At 36.1% G+C, this 18599-nt stretch overlaps 1 protein-coding gene and 1 long non-coding RNA gene across 14 annotated transcripts in view; both read right to left on the reverse strand.

Annotated features, from left to right (window-relative positions):
- cadm1a (cell adhesion molecule 1a) overlaps positions 1-17609 on the reverse strand; it is a 328120-nt gene extending 310511 nt beyond the window's left edge. For 4 of the 13 annotated variants that reach the window (XM_083564903.1, XM_083564902.1, XM_083564898.1 and 1 more), the window contains exon 1: positions 17088-17576. In XM_083564903.1, coding sequence (XP_083421029.1) covers positions 17088-17325 — 238 coding nt within the window. In that variant the 5' untranslated portion in view covers positions 17326-17576. Of the gene's footprint in view, positions 1-17087 lie in introns of all 13 variants that reach the window. The other 9 variants (XM_083564904.1, XM_083564901.1, XM_083564897.1 and 6 more) reach the window with 6 other exon arrangements.
- On the reverse strand, positions 142-4411 carry LOC310739230. The gene is made up of 3 exons (XR_014537296.1): positions 2529-4411; positions 1161-2462; positions 142-786 (listed from the first exon to the last, which is right to left on the reverse strand). It is a non-coding gene; the product is annotated as an uncharacterized lncRNA (long non-coding RNA).
- Positions 17610-18599: the final 990 nt, after the last annotated feature.

The following is an 18599-nucleotide window of genomic DNA, read 5'->3' on the forward strand; positions in this document are numbered from 1 at the left end:
TTTTTTCAAGATAAATTTAAGAGGGATTGCTGTGAGAGGTAGGAAGTATTTTAGGGATCTATCAGGAGATTCAGTCTACCTGCCGGCTCAGTCTCGGGCTCAGGCTTTGTGCTTACAACACAGAGTGAAAAGGTTAAAGATGGTTGGGTAAGAAAGAAAAAAAAAAGACTGAGGCGCTGAGACTTCACTTATGGTTAAATGCTAGTTGTGCTCTCACAAATGAATAGGTTATATTGCTCAAAATTCACTGTGGGGGTGCTGTTAGAACAACTGCGGGGTTTAAAGAACAGTAAATATTCTTAAACGATTCTTGAGTAATTAGATAATAAAAGATTTTGTATATGTATATGTTTTCTATGTATAAGTTTGCAGTACAATGTATACAGTTCTGCACAGAACATTACAAGGACAACCAGATCCTTGGTCAATTTCTACAAATTCTTAAAGGTTTCTTGGGTAATTGAGCAATTGATAGACTTTATCTATCTATTTATCTATTGATAGACTTAATCTTGTAAAACATTTTTAAGTGTTAAAGGTAAAGGTTCTGGTAAACTGGTAAAGGTTCTTTGCAAATAAACAACTGAATTTTCTTAAAATTTCAAATTTAGATAAACAGTTTCAATAAACAGTTAAAGGATGTTCTTAGAGGGATATTCACTGTACTTCATCACCTATAACTTCCTTTCACTTATGATATTTTTCAGCGATATCAACTTTGAATAATGGACAGTAAAGCTGAAAGTGTCTTCTTTTCAAAGATATTTAAATTGTGTATGTAGCCCACTTTTATCATTCATTCATCTTCTCCCGGTTATCCGTAATTCGGGTCGCAGCAGTCTAAGCAGATTCCCCAGACACTTCTCCGTGTCCAGGGATTGGGCTGTCAAGGCCCCCGCCTTCAACTGCTGCCCAATCCTCTCAGCACCGGTCCCTTACGGTCCCTCCTGCAGGCGGTGAGCCCAAGGGAAGGCGGCCCCACGTCGCTCCGACGTCACGGTCCATGGTTTATTTTTCTCGTAAGGGTCCCCTGGACCATAGAGGGTTAAGGGCCTCACTCAAGGGCCCAAGAGTGGCAGCTTGGCGATACCGGGGCTTGAACCCCCGACCTTCCGATCGGTAACCCAGCGCCTTAACCGCTGGAGCCACCATTTCCCCACCACTTTTATCAGGAACTGTTAACATTCCCACAACAGTCACAAATGTGGTGGCGAACGCTAACAGGTTAATAATAATATGGTTAGGGAGTAGAAAGCTTTTTTTGTATTCTAGCTACAGTATGTACAAGTATGCAGTAGAACACATACTACTGTTAAGTATGAAGTAAATTCCTACAGAGAACCATAAACAACAAAAACCAAGTTTAGCTAAATGTGGGGGCAAAAGGGTCTTTGAATAATATAATAGTTGTATTTTCTTAGTGAATCAAACCTAAAAGATTAAAGGGTTTTTGGTTAATAATTGAAGGTTTCTAGAGAGTACGGAGCTCTACTGCCATTCTTGATATGTACAATGTACAATTAAACAGTCTTGGTATAATACTTACAATATATTTACAGCCCCTTACAGAGCTCCCCATGCAACACATCCTTAAAGGGTTGTCGGGTAATTGGATTAAAAGGTTCTTGGGGAGTTTCAAATTACAAGGTTCTTCAAGAGTTCTCAAATATCCAGATAAATAAAGGTTATTAGACAGCAGAAAGCTCAAATTGTTAATCTTGCTATGTTCAAGTACAGCAGAGCGAAAACATGTTCTTCAAAGTCATAGTGCAAAACATTATTGCTTTCTATGAGGGCTGATATTATCTAATAGACAAACACACTGTTGGGAGTTCTGCAGAGAACCTTCCCAAGCTGAACAACCAAAGAATGGTGCATAAGTCTTTTAGGAATTCATGACAATTTTGAAATATTAAAAAGAAAACAAACAAAAAAGTTTTGATATTTATAAATTTTTTAAGCTTTGAACAAATATTCTTTAGTGATACGATCATTAATGTTTCTTAGAAAGTAAAGAGCAGAGAGTTAAATCATGATTTGAACAATGTGCAATTATATGGTTGAACAACAGTGCTCTCCAAGGCTTTGGTGCAATATACATTCCCCTTGTCCAAGGACTCTACTTGTTACATGTTCTGATACTGCGTTCTGCTATAGAGTTCTGCAGTACCATAAAGATTTCCTCATCACTCTTGAAGGGTTTCTAAAAGTAAACAGTAGCAAAGCGGCAGAAAGAAAAAGACGGTAAAGAAAAACTGAGACCAATTAACTGAAGAACAAGTATAAAATATATAATAATTTGAGGTCACATAGAGCAAAGAGCTGACTGACAGTCTCACCAACACAGTTTCCCATAAAGCACAATTACCTCAGGAATAAACAAAGCCTTTTTTTCTTACTGGTCAACCAAAAACTTTCCCAATCAATTGATCACAGAACCTCGCTATTATGTTGAATCCATACTACACACACACACACACACACACACACACACACACACACACACACACACACACACACACACACACACACACACACACACACACACACACACAAACATGCATGTGCACACTCACATACGCACACATGCTCTCTGTTAATCCAATAATGAAAAACTAGCTAACAGCATTACAGCTAATACCAAATCAGACTCACTATGGCACAACTTCTCCTTATAATAAGATTGTAATCTTTATTTTATGCAAATGCTTCAGTCTTTTGGTTCTTATTTATTTAAGGACAATACACATTAAAAAAAGTCACTTCATAATTCTTTATAAAGTCAGTGAGTCAAATGTAGACACATTGCTAATTCTCTTATTCTCTGCTCATTCTTAGCAGTTTGATGTGTAACCCTACAGTCACATTAGCAAGTGACAAGCCACTAATCTCACTTGTAATTAGGTTTGTGTTAAGCATTTCTTTTTTGTTCTGATGAGAAACAGTAATAGTTATATGCAGCTTCTAAAGCTAATTAGTTGAACACAATTTAAATGTAAATAATCAGTGTGAAAATGAGCTTTGTTGGCAGATTACGACTCTACTAGCTATGTAAACACATCTGAAACACCAATGATTTGTGTTACTGCTTTCCACGCTTTTACGTCATAATGTCTCGATACACATTTAAGGGATCAGATCGGTTCTAACCCTAGTTGCAAGTTTTAATTCCATTTTCTAAGCTAGTTATTTCTGGGACCTAAGTGTGAGGAGCTGAAGAAAGAAAGTCTGACTCATTCAAGCTGATTGTGGGGGCTTAATGCAGATTGTACTGCATAAAACTTAAAACAAACAAATGAATAATTTTCCTTGTCAAGCTGCTGTCTTGTAGCGTTTTGCTCTATGCCACACACATACTTAGTAACATTAATGGTCACTTCGTTGCTTGCTAATAGGTTAAGACAGAAAAAAGAATGAAATCAAATGAGCACAAAGTGGGTTGATGAATGTTGTAGAAGCCCAGTCGGGTAATTTTAACCCAATTATTGAGATTTTGTAAGCTTTGCTGAATCTAGCTAATTGGCTAATGTTAGGGATCAATTTCTATCGATTTTAGCGCATTTCTTCTCTGACCATATGTTTACTTGTCTTTTTCTGCTACACTGCATATGGATTGATTCCTTCTGATTATTAGTTATTTCAGTATTGAAAGTGTACTCAGTCAATGTGACTAAGAAGCACTTTGTTAATCAGATTTTTTGTCATGTGAAAAAATAAACACATTCACTCTTTGTTGACTAAGACTAAACGTTTGATTACAATTAGTTTGTTAGTTTAAATACTGAATAACATGTATATATTAAAAAAAAATAATTGATGTGGATTTTAGTTTTGAGCAATTTTTTAAACATTTTAAACCATCCAACATTTTTCCCCTACGACTGCTCATTGTGCGACTCTCGAAATCTCAGCCCTACACAAACATGTTCTGTGATATGGCGTAACTTTAGAAATACACTACAATACCCGCTGCAGATATATCCGGATATATCATCTGAAATTCATTTCATTTTTTTCTGCTCATTCACCTCTATGCTTTATGTTCATTCTGCATGGCTTTCACACACAGTGTCCTGAACTTTAATCCCGCAATGCTACAGCAATTTCCTCTTTACTTGACCCAGAAAGCAGAGCCATCCTATCTGTGGCTTCTGTCTTGTTACTGTGCTAGGGTAATGCTGCCTGACCTGGAAAAAAAAAAAGAAAAAAAAAAAAAAGAAATCCAGATGGCTCATGCACCCCAGCTCATGTCTGAAGCCCAAATATGTCTGGTTTCAGCACAGTTGGGGGCCAAAAAGAAAGATATAACAGGACAAATTTATTCAGATGCAGAATTTTACCTCATACGTATAAATGGGAAAGGATTTCTAACTAAATAATTGCTGGGTCACTTTTTACTGTTATTTGTTTTATTTGTGTGCATTACCTACTGATTTTATTGTATCATCTGGAAAAACCCTAATAGAAATTCTAATGTATTTCACTACAAATACCATTCCATTGGTTGTTAACCAGTAAAACTATTCTCATTATGTAGTAGGTAAATAGTATGTTTGTGTACACTTTTAAAACATTATCATCAAAAACAAAAAAGATCTGGATGCTTATTAATGTACTAATGGTCCCTAATGGTATCCAGTAGACAGTAATATGTGATCAAAAGTGTTCAATTGGGCCTTAATGACGCGAGTAATAGAATACAATAAATTACTATTCCCATACTAACCACTAAACCAAATTCTAATTAAAATAGTAATTGTAATGTGTTTTTCCAGTAGGGATATTATTTAATGTATACAAATTACAAATGCATTTATTGTCACTACACATTTCTACGTCATAGATGTACAGTAAATGCTGCACACATATGCTATATACTGTAATAAATGTTAATGCATTGTTTAGGCATGATTGAAAAAATCCTTTCCCAAAGAAATTCTAGCTTTTTAACTTACATTATTTCCTCCATCAAGTTACTTCATGAGAATAATGAAGGTATAACATTTGAGGATTTTTTTGTATCTTTATAATATAGTTTTACACTAAATACATTTTCTGTAATAAACGTTCTACTTAATCTTTATGTTCTGTTAACTAATCAAAATTGTGTGTGTTTTATAATATATTACATTTCGATAATTTTGCTCATTTTCCGAGGAACGACTAAAAGCTGGATTGAATGAAAAGGAACGGTTGCTATTGATAAATAGTTACAGTATATGTAACTGTATTATGAAAAGTAAATTATATTTGTTATTGCAAAATAAAATCGAATTACAAGAGAGGTTTTGTGTAATTTTTTTTTATTATTTATATAAAAAGTTTACAACTGTGTACAAATTGTCAATTTGTATAAGAAAAATAAAACTGACCCTTTTGTCTTGTAATACATCTCATGACCTGGTTGTTGCTTATTTGTCTGGGGTTAGGGTTGTCTGGGCATTAGGGCAGCAAATTATTAAGGCAGTCAATCGATTAAAATGTTTAATCACGATTAATAGCATGATTGCCATGAGTTAACTCGTGATTAATCGCCACTTAATTACACATTTTTGTCTGTTCTAAATGTAATTCAATTAACATTAGCATATTCAACTATGGATGCTTAATGCAAATGTATGGTTATTATTAGTAAAACCATACTCAACATAAAAGTCAAGTCAAGAAGCTTTTATTGTAATTTTTACCCTATAGAGCTGACGCAGTACCCAGTGAAATGAGACAATGTTCCTCCAAAACCCTGGTGCTACATAAAACAACATAGAACAACATAAAGCTACATAACAGAATAACACAGAGCTAAGGACTAAGGTAGTAATGTAGAGCATGAAAATTAGAGATGTTTTAAAAATCTGTTCTATCTTCAAAAAGATGTTTTTAATCAACTTGTTCATGTCTATTAGACATGAAAAAAGAACATAGAAATACCAGTTACCCATTACTTCTCCTTCCTGGCACTGAGCAATTTACTTACACAAGCCTGTATACATTTTCAGATGACAGGGCAGCTCGTAAAAATATTCACAAAAAAAAGCTATGTTTCCACACGGACGGTTTTAATTGCCGGATGAGTGCATCACGGCGGATTTTGGTGCTTCATTTCAGACAAATGTTTAGTGATGAAAAAAATATTTTTTTTCATTTTTTAAAGAGTTTATTTCTTTTTATATCTTAGTAAAGAAAGGATGCCGTGAGTAAACATAGGTTGCCTTGAAGGTTTTAATTTTACCTTTCACACACACACACACACACACACACACACACACACACACACACACACACACATATATATATATATATATATAAATTTTATATAAAAAACGGACAAACAAAAATGTAATCAACAAACAAATGCATTAATCATGCGTTAATAAAAATTTGTGCTGTAAATTGTAAGTGTTAACGCGTTATTAATGCATTCATTCGGACAGCCCTATAAATTATATATTATATATTTTACTTGTACTATTCAAAAGCTCCAGCACAGGCAGGAAAGGTCAAAGAGATCTTCCATTGTTTTAAGGCACATATTGTTCAGAATGCTAAAAAATAAACAGGGATTACATGACAATAAGAAAGCAAGTCTACTACTTGAAGTAGTCATATTTACATAAATAAGGTCAAAAGCCTGAAGAGCTTCGACAGCATGATGTTGTCTCCACAGAGACAGTCATGACGCAAAACTATCACACAGCCGGATTAACTCGGATGAAAAAAACAATTTGCCTATGGCGTATATATATATATATATATATATATATATATATATATATATATATATATATATTTTCCCGCTGAACACCGAAGAAGCCTCCATAACGCAGTTTCTATATTTCACAGCTGATTATTTGTTGCCTTGGCATTAAGGTACGGCTGTCAGAGAGCTAAGTAGAACTAAGTGGGAAAGAGTGCTTGGGGCGCTTTTATGCAAAATAATGCATCCAGGCACAATCGCGCATCACTTGTGACACTTGTTTAAGATAAAAAGGCTTCGTTTCAAACAAATCCTTTCATTAGTCCACTGAATTTCCACTTGTCTGAATGCCAGTGATTTAGTCATTTAGTCACATTCACTCGACTTTCAGGAATACAGATCATCAGCGATAGCTTAGCGGCAGAAACAAATCAGTGTTTGTGTTCCCAAGCTCCAGGTAGAAAAAAAAAAAAAAAGCAATGCTTCCTACTCCATGCGATGGCACAAACATGTCATTGCAGCTCGTTCCCTTGACACTTAAACGCATACACGGGTTGCCAGATACCCGTGACCTCCTTTTCCAGCTTGCCTTGTCCATTAATTTCAGTTAGGCCCTCGGTGGTATTGCTCAAAGTACTGCTGGGTAATATTTCAAAAACTGTAACACAATACAAGGCATCTGAAAAACAGCAGTGACACGTTAAAAAAAAAATCAAGTTTAAGGCCATTTATTATCAACATGCCAATATATTTAACAAAGAAATAGAGAGAAACCAAAGTAGTGGAACTCAATCTGTAACAAAATGTTCACATAGTATGATCAACTGTTTAATCATAGAAAAATATATAATGCAAATCTGGTTTGATACAAATTGCAAGTTCATATTAATATGCTTGTCACAATACATTATCGTTTCTGTAGTAAAATCGAATTTACTGGTACTTGTACGGGGAAAGCTTCATGTAAACATATTTTATTCAGCTAGAAGACCTGGCTATGCTTAATTGTCATGTGTGTAAATGAGAATGTAAATTTGTGTGTGTGTGCATGGCGTGTGCTCTGTTATCAACTGGTGTACCATTCTCTCATCCTGCAGTCTTCTCAAAATAAGTTTTTTGGATGCAACATTATAAACTGGGTAAAGCTGTAAAGCAGATGAATGAATAAAAGAATGAATAAAATAATGCATTCCACAATGTATAGCATAAGTATCTCTGAAAGATAACTATATGAGATACCTTATATCAGCCTAGTACGAGGTCACGTCACAGTTCACTGTTGAATATTTTTTCTTCAACAGCAAAAGTCATGAAAATCAAAGCTATGCTGTGTTCAATTCGGAACACTACGTTATTAATAACTTATTCCATGCTCATACATGTTTCATGAAGTCCTCATAAAGACACCTTGAGATTTTTAAGTGAATTTTTCATGAAAAAAAAATATTTGAAAAAGAAAAAGCCCACACACAAACCTGTGAAGGTTTCAAAATGATAGTCAGTAGTTTTCCATTCCCGGATCTGCTTTCAAGTCCTGCGTGCCTCACAGAAATGGCTAATGCTTCACTAATCAGTAAATGCAATTCTAACATGGTTCTGATAACGCCACAACACAAGACGAATGTCCCCCGAGGGCATACAGTGTACTCAGCCGTCAAACTTGGTGGCTATTTTTAATCTGTTGGTGACCTGAGGGATGACATTTCTGGAACAGCGAATTCCTGTGGTGCTGTTTAGACGAGTGGGGAAGATCATCCATGTGAGTTTGCCATTGCTGCATTTTTGACAGACACGAGAGATGACAACATGACCTACTTTGCTTTATCAGGTGCATTTATTTTATTTAAGCTAGGTTGGACAGACAGAGCAGATATCTGATTTCTTTGTAGAAAAATAATACTTTGCCAAAAGCCTTTAAATATCACTAGCACTAAGCTGGGGAAAATGCACCTGATCTAAACCCTGATGTGCTAAATGGGGAAATCTATTCAGAACACTCGTGTGCACCTCATATTAAAAAGTTAATATCCCGTTCTGAGAGATAATCACTTTTTAGTCATTGTGAGCCTACAACCTCCATTCAAATGAATCTCAAATGTGTTATCATCTACCACATGAGCGCAATTCTATTTTCTGTCTCCAGCTTCTCTTATCAAAAGTGATTTATCAAGTACAAGGTATTGGTTGTACATTTCTCTCATGTCCACTGCTAGTTGTGCGAGGGCCAAGTCTTTATTATCAGATTCAAACAAAACATAATCGAGCAATCTAGAAAACAACCTGCAATTCAGGACGTTACTGAAAAAATGGCTCTAAATCTTTCATGCAGAAATTATTTATATGAATATTCACATTACAGAATGTCAAATATGAAGAAGAAAATGAATTATCCATGAGCTTTTTTTAAATAAAAAAAAACAATAATAACAATATGCCTAATAATTATTATAAAAAAAATTTAACATTTAAAACTTTAATATGTAATACATTTTACATAATGTCTTAGGTTTATTATCTTATTATTCAGAACATATAATTAAATTTATTAGAACATGTAATTTGTGCACAGTATGGGATCATTACAAGATTTACAAGAAAAAGAAAGATTTATTACAAGAAAAAAATAAAAAATTTTATATACTTACTTATATGCAATCCCAAATCAGAAAATGTAATTATGAACTGTAAATGATGAGCTATTCAAAGTTTTTGCAACTTAATGTTGAGCAACATTATTCTGAAAATGTTTTATTTCTATAGGTATATTTTGACAGATTGGTGAACCTTTGCCAATCTGAGAGACTTTGGCTCTCTAAGATAACTCTTTTTATACCCAGTTATTCTATTGATCTGTTGTCAATTAACCAAATTATTTGTAAAAACTCTACTCCAGCTGTTCTTTTTTAGTATTTTCCCCACCGTGTTGCCCTGTACCAACTTTGTTAAGATGTGGTACAGCAATCCAATTTAAAAGGATCTTTTATTTTCCTTAAAATTTCCTCAGTTTAAACATTCCTTGTTATATTTGGAATAAAATATGGGTTTATAAAATTTGCAAATCAAAATGCAAATATTTGTATTTACATTTTAAATTTCTATAGAAAGTAAGTAAAGATAAAGAACTTAAAAAAATATTGTCTTGTTGATTTACAAGATTTTTATATATATATATATATATATATATATATATATATATATATATATATATATATATATATATATATATATATATATATATAGTGAGGAAAATAAGTATTTGAACACTCTGCTATTTTGCAAGTTCTCCCACTTAGAAATCATGGAGGGTCTGAAATTGTCATCGTAGGTGCATGTCCACTGTGAGAGACATAATCTAAAAAAAAAATCCAGAAATCACAATATATGATTTTTAAACTATTTATTTGTATGATACAGCTGCAAATAAGTATTTGAACACCTTTCTATCAGCTAGAATTCTGACCCTCAAAGACCTGTTAGTCTGCCTTTAAAATGTCCACCTCCACTACATTTATTATCCTAAATTAGATGCACCTGTTTGAGGTCGTTAGCTGCATAAAGACACCTGTCCACCCCATACAATCAGTAAGAATCCAACTACTAACATGGCCAAGACCAAAGAGCTGTCCAAAGACACTAGAGACAAAATTGTACACCTTCACAAGGCTGGAAAGTGCTACGGGGAAATTGCCAAGCAGCTTGGTGAAAAAAGGTCCACTGTTGGAGCAATCATTAGAAAATGGAAGAAGCTAAACATGACTGTCAATCGCCCTCGGACTGGGGCTCCATGCAAGATCTCACCTCGTGGGGTCTCACTGATCCTAAGGAAGGTGAGAAATCAGCCCAGAACTACACGGGAGGAGCTGGTCAATGACCTGAAAAGAGCTGGGACCACCGTTTCCAAGGTTACTGTTGGTAATACACTAAGACGTCATGGTTTGAAATCATGCATGGCACGGAAGGTTCCCCTGCTTAAACCAGCACATGTCCAGGCACGTCTTAAGTTTGCCAATGACCATTTGGATGATCCAGAGGAGTCATGGGAGAAAGTCATGTGGTCAGATGAGACCAAAATAGAACTTTTGGGTCATAATTCCACTAAACGTGTTTGGAGGAAGAAGAATGATGAGCACCATCCCAAGAACACCATCCCTACTGTGAAGCATGGGGGTGGTAGCATCATGCTTTGGGGTGTTTTTCTGCACATGGGACAGGGCGACTGCACAGTATTAAGGAGAGGATGACCGGGGCCATGTATTGCGAGATTTTGGGGAACAACCTCCTTCCCTCAGTTAGAGCATTGAAGATGGGTCGAGGCTGGGTCTTCCAACATGACAATGACCCGAAGCACACAGCCAGGATAACCAAGGAGTGGCTCTGTAAGAAGCATATCAAGGTTCTGGCGTGGCCTAGCCAGTCTCCAGACCTAAACCCAATAGAGAATCTTTGGAGGGAGCTCAAACTCCATGTTTTTCAGAGACAGGCCAGAAACCTGACTGATCTAGAGAAGATCTGTGTGGAGGAGTGGGCCAAAATCCCTCCTGCAGTGTGTGCAAACCTGGTAAAAAACTACAGGAAACGTTTGACCTCTGTAATTGCAAACAAAGGCTCCTGTACAAAATATTAACATTGACTTTCTCAGGTGTTTAAATACTTATTTGCAGCTGTATCATACAAATAAATAGTTATAAAATCATACATTGTGATTTCTGGATTTCTTTTTTTAGATTATGTCTCTCACAGTGGACATGCAGCTACGATGACAATTTCAGACCCTCCATGATTTCTAAGTGGGAGAACTTGCAAAATAGCAGCGTGTTCAAATACTTATTTTCCTCACTGTATATATATATATATATATATATATATATATATATATATATATATATATATATATATATATATATATATATATATCACGCACAAATTCACTGGACCAACAAAGCCGCTATTTAGTATTATAACCTTATACATTTTTTATATCATAACCATTAAGCTGTTGTGTATCTTAAATATTCTTTCCCATAGCCAACTTTCTCATGTACTACAAGAAATGATATGAGTACTGGAGCTTATCAGCAACTAAGCAATCCATGTTTATCCAGTTCAAAGATGAATGGATCCATTTGCAAAATGACTTTTCTGCTCATGCTGAGTGCACTGCCACATGATCATATAATCATGTTTGTATGAGCAGTGCATAGTTTGAATCAAATACTTTAGCTTCATGACTTAATTTTGTGCTTTTTATTTCTAACCGTGCATCATTTCCAACTAAACCCTCTCATCATATCCTGTCCAAAGAGGGTCCTACATGGTTAACACCAATGTTAATTTATTTTACAAACCCACAGGCGCAACTGAATACTATTTATTTATTCCTCTTTTATTTTTTCCCAACTGAAAAGAGTTTACACAGAATTACAGTCTTTCAGGGTAGAATAGGGCCTTTAAAATATCTTACTTGTGTGCAAACCTTCATCTGTCAACTACAAACATTGATGACATATATATTATAGATATGATTTATGAAACTGCATTGGACTTTAAAGATATGCTTATAACAATGAACAAAAGTATTGGGACACCTGACTTCCAGTCACATGTGGTTCTTCCCCAAACTGCTACCGCAATGTTCGAAGCAAGGATGTCCTTGGATGCAATTGCAAACAGTTTCACTCTAAAAACAGTCAGCAATACTGTCAATGAAACACCTTCTGACTGATCAGACTCAAGTATTCAACAGCATTGCGGTATAGGAATACAGTATAATATGTTACAAATGTATTCATAGGTTATTATGCATATGGCCTTTCCTGAAAGTGTTTTGCAGTGCCATGCAAAATACAACTGACTTTAATAGAAAAGAAAAAGCTTATATATGGCATATAAATGTAATGTACCTTTATAATGGCCTGTAATGAGAAGTCAGCAAGTGTGAACGGTTATGTGATGTATGGTAAACTACAGCATCATGCTCAAACTGCTCTCCAGCAGGGACGTTAGGTGGGTGGCTGTGCTTCTCCTGCTGCTGCATTTCAGAATTCAATTCCTCAGTTCATTAACTACCTGCAGAACTGATTTAAACCATCCGTTAATAAGATGGTTCCAATTTCCAGCAAGAGCGGGAAGGTGCATTTCTGGTAATGACTGATCATGTGTACTTGTAAATAGGTGAAGTGCAAATGACTTCCCATTTAAATGGCTCACTGATTGAAATAAATGTACTTTGCTGAGGCTCGATCCATCACGTTCCCTAATCTGGCAGGAAGTGGCCGGTACAGGTGGCAACGCATTGATTGAGACTTAAGAAACTGACACAGTTTGATTAATGTGGCTCAAATGTGAGCTGAAAGTACCAATAAAACTTTTTTACTGTTTCAGTATTGGTTAACGCTGTGTAGGCATGTCTTATGCACCTTTAACCTTTAGTGGAAAATGTATTTCCTATAATTGCTGAACAGTAATTCCAAAACCGGAGTGGCACCACAATTTAAATACATCTGTAGCTATTTTCTTTGGATAGAAAAAAAAAACATTATCTGAACTGAAGGTCACTGCGTGTACTCTCTGGAGTATAATGTTCAATTCTAGATATTGTGTTCATTTAGCCAAGATGCGTCTTTATTCCAGGAGAACAATAGACAAGAAAAGGTCAATAACAAGAATCTGCTCAAATCCTTCTCATCCTATTTCTTATCTTATCTTAAAAAAAAACACACAAATCTATTATTCTATCGCTATTAGTATTGATTATCTTTTCTGCCCTATAGTGCCAATACTAAAGAAATAGTGCAGCTGATTCTCTTTTCTACTTAATAAAGCTTTGCATTTTTTCAGAAAGACAATTTGCTGAAACCATATTGTTGCAAAAGCCAATGGAAACAATAAGACAGCGCCTTATGACTTTATTATATTACTGATGGACTGTAGATAATGCAATTTATTCGGGAAATATTATCACGTTTAGCCATAGTAGTAGGAAATAAAGAATCATCGCCTAGATATTTTTTAAGTAACACAACCAATCACAAGCAAGACAGGCATGGCAGACTTTAACTGTAATCCCCAAAATATTCTTATGTGGATTTGCAGCTCCCCCAGCCATTTTTCATTTTCACTCTGTAAGGTATTAGTTTGACAGCTAAGTGGAGCAAAACAAATACTACACACTTCAAAGGGGAGGAAAAGTCTAATAACGGCAACCTGTTTAAACTATTTTCATTTGACTTGCCATAGGAACATGTCCAAGCCTTAAATAAGTTCTGCACACACAGGGGGCAGGTCCCTAGCTGCAGATTAGGCCTAGCATGAAGTAAAAAAGCTTTCCTGCCCCAAAACACCCCTGAGGTAGAATCCCTACTGACATTGTACTTTTATCCAACACTGTTCTTAATCTTGGCTCTGTGTACTCATCTCAGCACATTCCTAAGTGACCACTATTCTGGGACTGTTCCTGTAACAGGGAGCTGACTCTATTGTTAAAAAAAAAGAGCTTTTGAACATTGAAGGTCTATTTCTTTCATATGCAAATTGATTTTTCTGAAAATCACCATGGGGGACTAAACAAAAGGAGTAAAGGAATTGTTCAGAAAGAAAATCAGATTTAGACAATTTTTCAGTTAGACAAAGTGTTAGATAACTGAGACATGATAGTAAAACAATAATAATAATAAAAATAATAATAATAATAATAAATAAAAAAAACCAATAAGACGGATATCAATTAATAGAGATTGAACCTTAGAACAATCAACAAACTGTTACTATTGTGCAAAAAAAAAAAAAAAAAAAAAAAAAAGATTAACAATTTCGGTCAGACAATAATTTCAGGAACAATTTCATAATCTCTCAGAATAAAATCTGAATGTAGATTTAAAATATACACAAACCAATACAAATCTTTTGTATAAGTCACACCGTAACAGCGGACACATTTGCGAGTCACTTTGCAATTAATTAACAACTCGATGTGGCTTGAGGTTTATGTTGTGATTTTTGGTGCTAATTGGTGGTCCTACATCTCCAGTAGTAAATTGCTGCGCAGATTGGTCGTGTGCAAAACTAACATGAAGCAAACCAAAATCTTGGTGGAACAGCTGCATTTGAAGTTAAATTTTTTGAGCAAATCCAATCAAGAGATACCAGAAATACTGATTTCAGCCATGTGCTGCACTTGCGCACATTTCTATCTCTCGTAACCGAGTCCCTTTGCAATTAATTAAGAGAGGCATGTGTGATGGTTTAAGCATCTGATTTGCATGGAAGTTTTTGGTCCATGTTACCCACGCAAGTCTTAATTCCCGGGCAAAGCCAACTTAATTCCAGTGCAAAGCCAACTCAGCTGCATGTGACGTGGTCAATTTGCAATTCTAATTTTTTTTAACCCAGCAACTCCACGACGATCTTGATTCACCAATCCTAACTTCTGCTGTGAGTTTTGCTAACAAACCTGTGAAAATTGCGAGGAAATCAGCCAGGTTTAATTCGTGCATGCATTAAACCATTTATTTCGCTCTCCACAGCCGATTACCCTGAGCGAGAGCAAACCGACTAATGGTCTTTTAATTGCCTGTGATGTCTGTTTCCAACTGTGATAGCCTACTGTCTTCATAAAATCAGAAATTACTGCTGACACCTAAAAGCTGCACGCGCTTTGCTAAATGAACGCGACACGAACAATATTGTGCTATGTAAAGATTAACAGGGCCTTGTTGCTGATTGATGACAGAAAGAGATCTATTAGCAAAAAAAAAAAAAAGTATTATTTTTTTTTATCTAATAATCGATTATATTCGATAATCGGGACAACTCTTACATCTAGCTGAAAGTGGCTGCGTCACGTGACTTGTACTTCAACGCACGCGCCACACGAAGGCATTAGCCAATTAGCTTACAGGTCGACTAGCCTGAAAGAACTACACAAATAATGGTGCTTTTCGTTTGGTTTATTTTAGAAGAATTAGTCTACTATGATTGGAAACGCGAAATGTATCGTGTTGTTAGTGAAATAATGAACCACGGGCGACGTTTTAACCCTTTTTTGTTCGTCCTGAGGGAAAACAAGCGTTTATATTAAACAGAACACGAGTTGGCGGGTTTTGTCTCTTCAGCTGCTTTGCGTGAAGAGTTCAAAACAGACATAATGCACTGAGGTAAAGGCTTTTCTTCCTTTTTCTCACACACACGCACACACACACACACGCTGTCTCATTGATTTCAACCACGCTCTGGAAAGATGCCACAGACTCGCTGCGCTCCTCGGAAGAGAGCTGCTACTCGATTACTCGATTACTGGAGAACCCGAAGCAGCCTGCAACATCATCGCTTTCTGTCCCAGCGTCGTGTTTTCTCTCAGTTATACATCATATGCAGGTATATTTCATTTTCAGGAATGACCGAAGAGCACAATTTGCCTCCCAGGAGTTCAATAACAGGAGGCGTATATTTGCCTTTATGGTTCACTGTAACTGAATGATCACGGGGCTGCACTTGGACACGAACTTCTATAAAGTAGCATATAGTTCTCCAAGATAAAACGAAATCTCCAAAAATAACAAATCCAGCAAAGTTAGGGTAAAATGTAAAACAATTATCGGCATTCCTATAATATACAAGGAAACTCATACAGGCAGTTCATACGTGCCACTGATTCCGGTGGAGCTTCTCTAAAGAACCAAACGCACCATCACAATCGGTGCATTTATATTTATCACTATAACTTTGGTATTTAGAACTATTCATTTTCACCACGCACAGGTCTCCATCCCCATCCCCATCCCAGCCAGCAAGCACGGCATCAACTGCGCCATCAGAACGGTTCATTGTTGTATCGGTTCCGATCATGCCGCATAGCCGGAACCGCTTCCATTTCCACATCACCCGTTGAACCCCGAATCTGCCATCCATCATCCGATCCATCACACAGCGCGAGTATTGACTTATCGGCATATTCCAGTTCGCCACGAACGCCTGCATCGCATATGCACATCTAGATAAGCTTCGAAACGAATAGACAACAGTGTTGCATTAGAAAGGAAGTGAAGAAACTCCATGCCACGACTCTTTCCCTCTTTTTTTACTTCTTTACCATGCATCCAGGCTCCAAAAACCCCCACAAAAAAACAAACAAACAGCGCATTTAACCTCAAACCACATGCAGAATAATCACACGCAGAAAGAAAAACATTGTTTCGTGAACTCTTTAGGAATACTTTATTTTTTTTTTTTGCTCCCCATGAAGACGATCCATATGGCGCATCCGGGCAGTGTGTGTGCGCGCTGTGTGTTTCACGCCCCCGCTGCTTGTTTGCCGCTCTGAGATTGTGTTCAATCCGCAAAAGAAAGGAAACGCCAAAAGAAAAAGAGGGATGCATGGGAAATAATGATACTATACCTTGGAGAACAGCCGCCGCAATCGTGGATAAAAGCAGGAGACTTGCGAGAGCTCCGCTGGCCGCGTTCGCCATGTTGGACACCTGCTTCTTCTTTACCAACGCCGCTGTGGAGTTTGGAGTCGCTTCACCTCCAGTGTGTGTGTGTGTGTGTGTGTGTGAGCGAGAGAGAGAGAGAGAGAGAGAGAGAGAGAGAGAGGTGGTGGAGGAGAAGAGAGAAGGGAGGGAACAACGGCACATTCACGATCTGCGTTTCTCACAGTCTTAACAAAAACCTCCCTGTTCTGAACACCACTGATTGTCCACTTCTTTAATGTTATAGTGTAATGGTGCGTAATGGTCACCTAATCCATAGCGCGAAAGTGAATGGGGAGTTTAGATAAAGTTGTCTTTTAGAAAGCAGTCTCTCTTTTTTTTCGACACCTTGTCCAGTGTATATCGAGAACACTCCTGGTATCTCCTCCGTTCTTTGGCCTGGCCGTTGGTTCAACGAGAAAACAATGGTGTTGCCACAATAGCAATTTGCATTAGAGATGGTCATCGGAATCAACTCCTTCGAACCGACTCTTTTGATTCAGTTTAATTTGCTTTAATTGCTGAAGTTGTTTTATATAAATCATGCATGTCATTGTACATGCTGGGGATATAATATAGTAAAATTGTTATACTAAACAATATTATGAAGAAAATAATCCATAAAATTATGCTACGGTACAAGGCCACTATCAATCGGATTATTTACAATTCACTTTATTCCTCTTATTCCACACGAGTCTCATTTCATGTTGAACATACATTGTGCTTTTTTAATCTTTTATAGTTTTATCTAATTAGATATACCATGCATATTGTACCATTGCACATTTTTTATTCATCTTAATACAACAATGTATATTGGATATAAAAAAATAATTTCCCATTTTTTTTCTCTGTCTTTCTTTTTTGTTTTAAACAAAATAGATGTAAAACTTTCCAGTATACAAAAACCTTAGCAAATTAAACCTATTATACGAGTTACACTCAGAACTACTGTATTACCAGACACATTCTAAATAATGTGAATCATTATAATTGTGTCTATTTTTTGCAGCAAGCAAACAAAAATTTCACAGCATATCATACACTTTTCTTGTGCACTTATAATTACAATTGTTCTATATTATTCATTATTAACTCACAGTCTTTTTATAAGTATGTTTACGGTAATACATCTCTTTAACGATCATTGTTCAGCTGTAGTAATTCATCTATATTTTTTATTTCAAGATCTACAGCTCAAGCAAAACACTATCTGAAAAATAGCTTTGCCTTTAAACCGTCGTGTTCATGAATCGATTTGTTTAAATGAGTCATTCATGAGGAATCGAGTCATTTGCGATTCAGCCCACATCACTTTGAATAAATAGAAAGAGCGCCTCTACTGGTTGTTTCTAGCACATGGTTTCTTTCTTTATTTTAATCCTTTTTTGAATCGAAATAACGTGGGACTGTGATCTTAGTTATGTGTAACATTC

This window comes from Silurus aristotelis, assembly GCF_946808225.1.
Source record: "Silurus aristotelis genome assembly, chromosome: 16".
Taxonomy (NCBI): Eukaryota; Metazoa; Chordata; class Actinopteri; order Siluriformes; family Siluridae; genus Silurus; species Silurus aristotelis.